The sequence below is a fragment of the Lagenorhynchus albirostris genome, chromosome 6 (assembly GCF_949774975.1).
Source record: "Lagenorhynchus albirostris chromosome 6, mLagAlb1.1, whole genome shotgun sequence".
NCBI lineage: Eukaryota > Metazoa > Chordata > Mammalia > Artiodactyla > Delphinidae > Lagenorhynchus > Lagenorhynchus albirostris.
The window spans coordinates 39205598-39218228 of NC_083100.1; the positions used below are offsets into that span (position 1 = coordinate 39205598).

At 37.1% G+C, this 12631-nt stretch overlaps 1 protein-coding gene across 1 annotated transcript in view; it reads left to right on the forward strand.

The window, feature by feature from the left end:
- Nucleotides 1–12631, forward strand: part of DNAH7 (dynein axonemal heavy chain 7) — a 227248-nt gene that overhangs the window by 100012 nt on the left and 114605 nt on the right. The window contains exons 31-34 of the mRNA XM_060151173.1: nt 6110–6292; nt 6651–6827; nt 9720–9851; nt 11199–11423. Of these exons, the coding sequence (XP_060007156.1) occupies nt 6110–6292; nt 6651–6827; nt 9720–9851; nt 11199–11423 (717 nt within the window). The remainder of the gene's footprint in view (nt 1–6109; nt 6293–6650; nt 6828–9719; nt 9852–11198; nt 11424–12631) is intronic.

A 12631-nucleotide genomic window follows, 5' to 3' on the forward strand; every position in this document is an offset into this window, starting at 1 on the left:
AAAGATATTCCATGCAAATGGAAATCGAAAGTTGGAGTAGCAATTCTCATATCAGACAAAATAGTCTTTAAAATAAAGACTATTACAAGAGACAAAGAAGGACACTACATAATGATCAAGGGATCAATCCAAGAAGAAGCTATAACAATTGTAAATATTTATGCACCCAACATAGGAGCACCTCAATATATAAGGCAAATGCTAACATCCATAAAAGGGGAAATTGACAGTAGCACAACCATAGTAGGGGATGTTAACACCCCACTTTCCCCAATGGACAGATCATCCAAAATGAAAATAAATAGGGAAACACAAGCTTTAAATGACACATTAAACAAGATGGACTTAATTGACATTTACAGAACATTCCATCCAAAAACAATAGAATACACTTTCTTCTCAAGTGCTCATGGAACATTCTCCAGGAGAGATCATATCATGGGTCACAAATCAAGCCTTGGTAAATTTAAGAAAATTGAAGTTATATCAAGTATCTTCTCTGACCATAATGCTATGAGACTAGATATCAATTACAGGAAGAAATCTATAAAAAATACAAACATATGGAGGCTAAACAAAACACTACTAAATAACCAAGAGATCACTGAAGAAATCAAAGAGGAAATCAAAATATACCTAGAAACAAATGAAATGAAATGAAATTGTTGACAATGAAAACACGATGACCCAAAACCTATGGGATGCAGCAAAAGCAGGTCTAAAAGGGAAGTTTATAGCACTAGAATCCTAACTCAAGAAATAAGAAACATCTCAAATAAACAACCTAACCTTATACGTAAAGCAATTAGAGAAAGAAGAACAAAAAATCCCCAAAGTTAGAAGAAGGAAAGGAATCATAAAGATCAGATCTGAAATAAATGAAAAAGAAATGAAGGAAACGATAGCAAAGATCAATAAAACTAAAAGCTGGTTCTTTGAAAAGATAAACAAAGTTGACAAATCATTATTAGCCAGACTCATCAAGAAAAAAAGGGAGAAGGCTCAAATCAACAGACTTAGAAATGAAAAAGGAGAAGTAACAACTGACACTGCAGAAATACAAAGGATCATGAGAGATTACTACAAGCAACTCTATGCCAATAAAATGGACAACCTGGAAGAAATGGACAAATTCTTAGAAAAACACAACCTTCCGAGACTGAACCAGGAAGAAATAGAAAATATAAACAGACCAATCACAAGCACGGAAATTGAAACTGTGATTAAAAATCTTCCAGCAAACAAAAGCCCAGGATCAGATGGCTTCACAGGTGAATTCTATCAAACATTTAGAGAAGAGCTAACATCCATCCTTCTCAAACTCTTCCAAAATATAGCAGAGGGAAGAACACTCCCAAACTCATTCTACCAGGCCACCATCACCCTGATACCAAAACCAGAAAAACTGTCACAACAAGAGAAAACTGCAGACTAATATCACTGATGAACATAGATGCAAAAATCCTCAACAAAATACTAGGAAACAGAATCCAGCAGCACATTAAAAGCATCATGCACCATGATCAAGTTGGGTTTATCCCAGGAATGCAAGGATTCTTCAGTATACCCAAATCAATCCATGTGATAATCCATATTAACAAACTGAAGGATAAAAACCATATGATCATCTCAATAGATGCAGAAAAAACTTTCGACAGAATTCAACACCGACTTATGATAAAAAGTCTCCAGAAAGTAGGCATAGAGGGAACTTACCTCAACATAATAAAGGCCATATACAACAAACCCAGAGCCAACATTGTTCTCAATGGTGAAAAACTGAAACCATTTCCACTAAGATCAGGAACAAGACAAGGTTGCCCACTCTCACCACTCTTATTCAACATAGTTTTGGAAGTTTTATCCACAGCAGTTAGAGAAGAAAAAGAAATGAAAGGAATCCAAATAAGAAAAGAAGAAGTAATAATGTCACTGTTTGCAGATGACATGATACTATACAAAGAGAATCCTAAAGATGCTACCAGAAAACTACTAGAGATAATCAATGAATTTGGGAAAGTATCAGAATACAGAATTAATGCGCAGAAATCTCTTGCATTCTTATACACTAATAATGAACAATCTGAAAGAGAAATTAAGGAAACACTCCCGTTTACCATTGCAACAGAAAGAATAAAATACCTAGGAATAAACCTACCTAAGGAGACAAAAGACCTGTATGCAGAAAACTATAAGACACTGATGTAAGAAATTAAAGATGATACAAACAGATGAAGAGATATACCATGTTCTTGGATTGGAAGAATCAACATTGTGAAAATGACTCTACTATGCAAAGCAATCTACAGATTCACTGCAATCCCTATCAAACTACCAATGGCATTTTTCACAGAACTAGAGCAAAAAATTTCACAATTTGTATGGAAACACAAAAGACCCCAAATAGCCAAAACAATCTTGAGAAAGAAAAACGGAGCTGGAGAAATCAGGCTCCCTGACTTCAGACTATACTACAAAGCTGCAGTAATCGAGACAGTATGGTACTGGCACAAAAACAGACATTTAGATCAATGGAACAGGATAGAAAGCCCAGAGATAAACCCACGCACATATGGGCACCTTATCTTTGACAAGGGAGGCAAGAATATACAATGGAGAAATGACAGTCTCTTCAATAAGTGGTGCTGGGAAAACTGGACAGCTACATGTATAAGGATGAAATTAGAACACTCCCTAACACCATACACAAAAATAAACTCAAAATGGATTTGAGACCTAAATTTAAGACCGGACACTATAAAACTCTTAGAGGAAAACATAGGAAGAACACTCTTTGACATAAATCACAGCAAGATCTTTTTTGATCCACCTCCTAGAGTAATGGAAATAAAAACAAAAATAAACAAATGGGACCTAATGAAACTTCAAAGCTTTTGCACAACAAAGGAAACCATAAACAAGACAAAAAGACAACCTTCAGAATGGGAGAAAATATTTGCAAATGAATCAGTGGACAAAGGATTAATTTCCAAAATATAGAAACAGCTCATGCAGCTCAATATTAAAAAAAACAAGTAACCCAACCTAAATATGGGCAGAAGACCTACATAGACATTTCTCCAAAGAGGACATACAGATGGCCAAGAAGCACATGAAAAGCTGCTCAACATGACTAATTATTAGAGAAATGCAAATCAAAACTACACTGAGATACCACCTCACACCAGTTAGAATGGGCATCATCAGAAAATCTACAAACAACAAATGCTGGAGAGGGTGTGGAAAAAAGGGAACCCTCTTGCACTGTTGGTGGGAATGTAAATTGATACCGGTACTATGGAGAACAGTATGGAAGTTCCTTAAAAAACTAAAAATAGAATTACCCTATGATCCAGCAATCCTACTACTGGGCATATACCCAGAGAAAACCATAATTCAAAAAGACACATGCACCCCAATGTTCATTGCAGCACTATTTACAATAGCCAGGTCATGGAAGCAACCTAAATGCCCATCGACAGATGAATGGATAAAGAAGATGTGGTACATATATACAGTAGAATATTACTCAGCCATTATAAGAAACGAAATTGTGTTATCTGTAGTGAGGTGGATGGACCTAGAGACTGTCATACAGAGTGAAGTATGTCAGAAAGAGAAAAACAAATACCATATGCTAACACATATATATGGAATCTAAAAAAAAAAAAAGGTTCTGAAGGACCTAGGTGCAGGACAGGAATAAAGACACAGACGTAGATAATGGACTTGAGGACACGGGGAGGGGGAAGGGTAAGATGGGACGAAGTGAGAGAGTGGCATGGACATATATACACTACCAAATGTAAAACCAATAGCTAGTGGGAAGCAGCCGCATAGCACAGGGAGATCAGCTCAGTGCTTTGTGACCATCTAGAACAGTGGGATAGGGGAGGTGGGAGGGAGACGCAAGAGGAAGGAGATATGGGGATATATGTATATGTATAGCGGATTCACTTTGTTATACAGCAGCAACTAACACAACATTGTAAAACAATTTTACTCTGATAAAGATGTTAAAAAATATATAAATAAATAAAACACATTACTGAAGAGTCTGGCAGTGTTTCTGTGAAGAGCACTGTTAGTGCCTGCAGAGAGGCCAGAGACCATGAGGGCAGGCATCTTCTCCTCAGTATGCACAGAAGAGAGGGCAGGAGCAAAGAAGACTGGGGAGAGTATTTCTGATCTTCTTTTTCCAGGCTAAGTGACCCAGGAAAGAGAGCATCTGAGCAACGTGATCCTTTCAATCCTTCAATAATGTTCTTCCTGTGCCCTGCTGCTCAGCTAGCTGTCAGTGTCACACCCACTAATTGTTAGATAGACTCCAGTGCTTAGAGAGGAAATTGCAGACCTTTATAAAACGATGTCTTACAAATTCCAACTCTTACCCTTTAGTGTGTTAGGAAGAGAATCGGCTGCCTGTGGAAAGCAGAAGAGGTAAAGGGTGTGCCAGCTGCTGGCTGCTGGGAAGGGGAGTGGGAACTTACCTCCTCCTGGCTTACCCTACTGAGTGGCAGCTTCCCACTGTTACAGAAAAGGGTCCACAGACCAATAAATGTTAACTTGGTTGTCGGATGTTAGCAGACTCTCCGTGGAGTGTGATTACACGGAGACAGCTTGCTAAGGCTAGTCTTACAGGAAAAGGGGCCTAGGCTACAGACATTTGTTTTAAGTCTTTTTTTATATAAATGTTTCCTTTATCCTGACTACCATACATCCTAAATTTGGTGCTCTTTACCTACTTAAGGACCAGCCTGTCATGAGTCAGTGTGAGAACAGAAAAACATCAAATTGCAGCTCTGCTTTTATTGCCTGAAGGGGCTTGAGCAATGAATAATGTAAGGATCGGCTCTCGGGGCACAGGTGGGGCGGGCAGAGGTCTGGGACCATTGATGTCCCAGATCCTTTGATGTCGCAGATCCTTTCTTGTCACAGTGGATGTCCTCTGGCCCAGATTAACATGTGAAGTCTCCAGATAATGTATGCTGTTACATTATTTATAAAGAAATAATCATGAAATATCTCCCATTTTACACTTAGCTACATAGTACACATTATATTTTCCAGAAAGCTACATCCCGTAAATACTGAGTCTCCAGGAAGTTAAGTAGCTGTCCCAAAGTCACACAGCTGGGAAGTAGTAGAATCAGATTAAAAGTGAGGTCTTTCAGACTGCACAGCCCAACAACTCACCATTACAGGGCAGTGTTTCTTAGAGTGAAGATGAGCAGCCCTGGGAACCCAACAGCAGGAGGAAAAGTTGCTCTGAAGGTGATCTCGGAGATAACAGGCTCTTCCGTGCTTCCTGAGCGTGGCCAGAGCTAGCTTCTGAGTGTGGGTGGCTTGAGCCCAGACAGGCCCACTGTCTTGTGGATTAATGCCTTTGGTCACAGGGAATGAGAATGTGCTAAGGTGGATTCAGATCATTCACTACTTCAACTCAAATTCACATTTGCTGAAGGGGAACCAAAGCATCATCTGTGTCCTCAGAAGGGCTGCTTCATAAGGATCTAGAAAAGAGAATCCGTTTTTGCTCCCTCTGGCTAATATTTGTTGAACATTCACTATATTCTGGACAAGATGTAAATATTTTCATGTTTCTCATTGTGGGACTGTGAAGGTTATATTGATATTAATGCCCTGTACCACCATGAGACAGTTCAGCCCAAGAAGGATGTGTGTGTTAATTCATTCAGTGGAGGGAACAAAAAACTTGACTTATCACACAAGAGTAATTAATCTGTATGAACACTAAATAGAATCTCTAGAGTCAGACAGTCTGAATGAAAATTGTTTTCCCTGGCAATTACATGTTTGTTTTACTTACGATACTCTCTAAAACATGTTATATATGAGTTTAGAAACATTGGAAAAGATGGAATCTTAAGATGTTATATATATTTGTCTCATCCGTGGCATATATAGGCTTCTTTAGTGAATATATATATATTCACACATGTATGCACACTTTATTCCAGAGATGCCTTTACATTTTGATGGTGCAGTTAGTTTTAGGGGTTACATTTTAAAGTTGTAAAATAATATTATTGAACTTTTTCCCTTCCATGACTATTTTTGTCCTTTATTCACCGTATGCATGAACCAGACGCCAGACAGGAAATGGTTAGTTTTTGATGGGCCAGTAGATGCAGTATGGATTGAGAATATGAACACTGTGCTGGATGACAACAAAAAACTATGTCTGATGAGCGGGGAGATTATCCAAATGTCACCACAAATGAATCTTATTTTTGAACCAATGGATTTAGAAGTTGCTTCTCCTGCCACTGTAAGTTCTCAGTTTTCACATCTGCTTATAAATTTGAAATGTTATAAATGCGTTTATTGCTTAGTAACTTTGACTCTAGATGAAAAGTATTTATAGAATTCATTTTAACAGCCATCTGTGATTCTCCAAGAGCAGCCGTGTCTGTCGACATACCTTGACAAATATAAGTGTCAGGCATATTTTCCTCTTTGCCTAGGACCATTTGGTAAAGTCGTACACAAAAATTAAATCAGGAAATTATCTAAAAGTATGCTATTTTTTCCCCAAGAGTTTTCTGAAGGTTGTAAGAAATAGATGTATCAAGTCATATTTCTTTTATAAGCAGTTCCTTGGAGGTAAACAATGATTGTTTTTCCAGGTTTCCAGATGTGGGATGATTTACATGGAGCCTCATATGCTGGGCTGGAGACCGCTGATGTTGTCTTGGATAAATCTTTTACCTCCTGTGATCAGTATTATTCAGAAGGAATTTATAATAGGCTTATTTGACAGAATGGTTCCTGTTTCTGTTGAATTTATTAGAAAGCATACAAAGGTAAGAGGGATGAAAGTTTTAATATTTAAAAAATAAATGGAAAATCCAAATTAGCCATATATATACATTTTAATGTCTACTTTTATTGCCAACTACCAGATATTAAAATAAGTTCTTAACTAGTTTGACTAAAAATGCTTTTCTTATTAAAGTTTAAAATTTTTAATTAACATAATTCTCCAAAAAATATTTTAAATGAAGCATCCTGTGGTTTGAGAAAAATGTGTGGATCTTTTCTCTCTTAAGAAACAAACTCAAAGTCCCACCTAATCACACCTGGGTGAAAATATTCTAAATAGTTCTCTCTCTGGGACTTCCCTGGTGGCGCAGTGGTTGAGAGTCCGCCTGCCAATGCAGGGGACATGGGTTCGTGCCCCGGTCCGGGAAGATCCCACATGCCGCAGAGCGGCTGGGCCCGTGAGCCATGGCCGCTGAGCCTGCGCGTCCGGAGCAAGTTTTCATTTTGAAATTTTTCTTTATTTTCCAATGCTTTTAGAATAAATATATATTATTTTATAATTAGAAAAAGGACAAGTGAAAAAAGTAATCTCGTTTATGACTTCCAAAGAACTGGATAGTGGGTCACATGGAGAAACACATATTACTGCTTTTTAGACATACTAAATGAGGAATCAGCTATATTTAGCATGAGTGCATCGAATTGTTTAGGGATTACTGTGGATAGCTAATAAAACTGTGATTCGGAAAGGGAAGTCAGCCTGTGGTAGAAGAATTGAAAGAGGTCCTAAAGCAAACAAATCCATTTTTCTCTCTTTTAGTACACCCTGGGGATGAGATGGAGGAAAGGTAGAAGGGAGAAGTGACAGCATGAATTTCCGGAAGCATGGATGTCTCCTGCCTCTGAGAGTTGATGGAGTTCCCATGAGGCTCTTAAACACCCTCCAGCTGGGAACTGTAGGGAAAGATGCTTAATTTCTGCTTTGGGAGATGTGGACCAAAGGTCTTTTAGGATGACTTTGCTCCGGATCAAATATAGGGAAACAGGGTTGGGATTTCTCCTGCTGTTGGAAATATAATAGAAAAGCTTGAGGCAGGTATTTAGCTCAGTGTTCATATTTGGAAAGTAGAATTTAAAACCACGGTAATGAAGATTACTTAAAGGCAAATCCAGAGAAAAAAGAGCAAAGGCTGTAATCCTGGGTATACCAGCAACTTAGAGAGAGGGAATGGGGAGAAGGTTTTGAGTAGTAAGTAGCAAGTGTTATCAGAAATTACTGAGAGTCAGGTGAAGGAAGGAAAGCGTTGGCATGTGTCCCTTGGAAGTGGCAGTAGAGATCTTGAGGGAGCTCTGGCCCCAGCACTTTGAGGGAAGAGGCAAGAGTACTTCAGGGCGGTTGGTTAGGAATGTGGGTGATATTGACTTGATGGTGAGTGTAGGCTGCTCTTTCAGGAAACTTGACTGTAATGGAATATGTTGTACATATGAAGTAATCATGTTTCAAAATCAATTAAATATGCATCAATTGAGATAAAATAAGCTATAGGGTTTTTTTTCTCCTGGCATTGTCACAGAAGGTAGGTGTTACAAATAAATGGATTTTCCATATAACTGGAACTGCTCTTTTCAGTAGCAAATAGGGGGAAAAATTTTTTTTAATTGAGGTATAATTGACATACAGTATATTAGTTTCAGGTGTACAATATAATGATTTGTATATTTTGTGAAATGATCACCACAGAAAGTCTAGTTAATATCTGTCATACGTAGAATTTTGTTCTTGTAATGAGAATTTTTAAAAAATCACTTTTAATATAAACTTCCTGAAAGGTACTTATGCACTTTTGTCCTTTCTTGGAGAAATTATGAATGCCTGTAGAGCACAGATCTGTGTATGCTGAGGCGGGTAGGAGAGGGATAGATTGGGAATTTGGGATTAGCAGATGCAAACTATCATATATATGCATAACTAAATCACTTTGCTGTACACCAGAAACTAACACAACATTGTGAATCAACTATACTTCAATAAAATAAATTTTAAAACAATTATGAATGCCTGTTATTTACTAAGTAGTAATACGCGTCTGTCTTATTTGTAGTAGTTAACTGTTTGCATTTTAGGGTTGCAGCCATAACACTTAGTCCCTGTCCTTAATCAGACACTCAGTTGTCGCTTACTGCCTGCTTCTACTGGGACAGTGGCCAAATATCAAGTCACCTGCTTCTAATCTTCAGAGAGTCCATTTCAGAGTTAATTCTTACATGTTAACCATGAAGCAATACAACTCTAAAGGCTGGAAGAGAGCTCGGAGGGAAGAAGACAAATGTTTATTGAGAACTTGCTGTATGCTGCATGGTTATAGGAACTGTAACATTATTTATTTTATAAATTCTCATGGTGAGACCCAGAGAAATAAAGTGCACAGTATTTACAGCACTCCAGAAACATTTTATGCTCTTCAAGACTTAAAAATATATTTCATGAGTTTACTCCGAGTACTGCTGTAGCTTATAAAGATATTCTAAAATGGGCTTTATTTATGGAACATGTTAGATAAGCAAATTAATTTCCTGCTCTGAAAGATTTTTTTTTTTTTAGTGTTTTGGTTTATGAAATTGGTATAACATAGAATCTATGTTTGTGATTAAATTAACTAAACTTGTAACTGAGTTTTTTCAATTTGAGAATCAGTATAAGAGTGATTAAAGAGCACACGCCACCTGGATGGGACATCCATTGCTGCCTCACTCTAGGGAACTAATATGTACCTCAGTTTTCCCTCCTATAAAATTAGAATTGTAACAGTAGTACCTTTTCATAGATACTTTGGCTGTTAGAACTAAATGAGTTCAATAAAAATTAGTTGATACTATTTCAGTTAGTGCCTCATTTAAATTGTTTCACAGACTTTTTTTCTCTGATTTTTCAGGAATTATCTCCTACTTCAGATACAAACTTAGTCCGATCCCTAATGAATCTGATAGACTGTTTTATGAGTGACTTTGCTGATGAAGTCAAAGTAGGAGAGAGAAATGATCGAGAAACTTACTCTTTACTTGAGGTAGGTCCATTTCTCTTTGAGTCTTGCAATAGAAAGACATCCACTGCTTTCCCCAACGCTTCCTAATTAATTAACCTCATTTTTCCCGGAACTGGAGTCTGGACAATGGGTGGTAGCTGAACAGTGAGGAAAAAGTCAGGTTCCAAATGCCAGGTGCTGGTAGGAAAGCTCCTTGACCGGCAGTTCTGTTGGATCAAGAAGTTTGGGTGGAGCCCGATGATTCCCACAGATCTGCTACTGATTACCTTGGGTCAGTTGGCCTGTCTCAAAGATGATCAATCCTCAAAATGTCAATGACCATTGACAACAGGATTCACCTCCCCTTCAACCTCCAAATTATAATTCATTGCTTTTTCTCCTTACTTTTCTGCCTTTTTCATGAGATATAAATGTTTAAAATATATATATGTATTGAGTATAAGTATATATTTGAAATGAGGAAAGCAAGAAAATATATCATCTATAAACATTTTAAATATAGGAATAAAATTATCAACAGACCTTGAATCTTCTTTAATAAAAAAATTATGTATTGGCTAATGGTAGCACTTCTAATGTAGTCAGTTACTTTTTCCATATGTTTTATGAAATAAATTTTTAGTTTCATTTAAAACAGTTTCCAGAGAAAGACAGTCTGTAAGCTGTGAGTAGGTGAATAGTGTGAAGCCAGAGTTCACAACTTTTATGAGCATAGTCAAGACTGTTTTAACATTAAAACATGTATATGTTTTAATGGCATTAAAAAGGGGATTTGATTTTAAAACTATCAAACAGGCTTTCTCATTTGAGTGGTGTGTCTTGTTGTCTCCCCTGTTCCCTCTGCCTGAGTCTGGTAAGAAAGCTTGCAGGTTAGCAGTTCTAATTATACAATCAATGCTCAGGTAATTATTACAACAGGTAAATAAAAGTATTTGAATTTGTTCTACTTTTTTAAAAACACTGCATCAGAATTTAAATTTAATAAATATATATAGTGGGTTGATTATTCTTTATTAAAATATGCTTTTGTACTTTAATAAAAAGTTATCTCAATGTTCTTTTTAATATCAAAGTTCAGCCATATATTTAAATTATCACCTGATTTACCAGACTAATCATTCTAAGGTTTTACTATGCCAAGAATTTATACTTTGCATTGTATCATCTTCTCTGATAGTAAGACTTTATAAGACATGTAATTTGATAGAAAAAAACTAATTATTACAAAATCCTGAGATAACCTCCTACCATATATCAGTTTATTCATTTCCTTTCAAAGATATTAATCTGGCTGATATGATTTAAGCTTCAAGAATAGATTAAAGTTATTCTTTAATGCACTCTTATCTTCTCATCTCTCCAATTCAGGGCATTTTTCTGTTTTCATTGATCTGGTCCATTGGTGCTTCTTGTAAAGATGATGATCGGTTGAAATTTAATAAGATTCTTCGAGAACTAATGGAAGGCCCGATTTCAGAAATAACTCGAAATAGGTTTAAATTACTGAGTGGTACTGAGCAAACATCTTCAAAAACACTAACTGTTCCATTTCCTGAAAAAGGAACAATTTATGATTATCAGTTTGTCACTGAGGTAAGAGTTCTGAAGCAAGAGTTGTAACTGCCAACCAGGCAGAGTCTCCTTGGAGACACACAGCACATAAAGGCTCTGTGGCCACCTTGTCACCACTGTTTACCTTAGGAGACAGCATGGAGTAGAGGAAGGCACGCTGGTTGTGAAGTCAGGCACACCTGGGTCTGCCATATAGCCTTGGACTAGTTCTTTAATCTCCCTGAACCTTGTTTTTCTCATTGATAAAATGAGACAAATAATAATACTTGTTGGCCCAGTTGTACTCATTGCAAAAAATCACACATTAGGACATCCAGTCCAGCACCAGGCGAGTACTGCTCAATGACACACCTCTGGGAGGTTCATGGTGCATGTTAGCACATCACAGGCTAAGAGGTCCTGCAGGACCGCCGCTGGGTGTTTAGGAATTCAGCCCTTCCCAAACAGATTGGACAATACAACCTGGGTGGTGTTTGTTCACTTGTTTGTTTTTGTGTAACAGCTCCCATAAGTACTGTAAATGAGGACAAAGTTTTGGTATACATATTATTTAAATATATGCAGATTTAAGTGAGGTTGGGATCACACCATATCCTCACTGGGTAGTTGTATATCCTCCTTCCTCCTTTAATAAAGAAAACAACTCTCTGTCTCACTGATATTTCTTTAATAAACTTATTTTTCTAAAACCTCCCTATAATCTACCATTTGGATGGACCATGATCCATTGCATTTCGTAGTCTTGGACATTGAAGTGTTTTTGTTGTTTTAGTTTTAATGCTTTTGTGAATATTCTTGTGCACAAGTCATTGCGTACATATCTGATTATTTCTTTAAGATAGGTTCCTAGAAAAGGAACTACTGTATCATTTTTTAAATTTTTATGGCTCTTGACCATGTATTGCCAACCTCACCTCAGAAGAGACTCTTCACCCTGCCAGCCACAAGATACCTTTATATCTTTGCTAATTTTACTTCAAATGACTAACCATATGCTGCATTTTCAGAGCACTTTGCAGTTTATTAAGCTTTTCCACAATCACTTCTATTTTGTTTCCCAGCATCTCAGTGAAATGGTAAAGGTAGGATTATTTTTCAAATTTTACCATTGAGGGAACTGAGTGAGGCTCAGAGATATCTTGTGATTTTTCCCAGGATCACACAATCTCTAAATGACTCTCTGTTCTAGGTTTTGTGATTCTTAATTTTTCCTTCCCCACAGGTGGCAA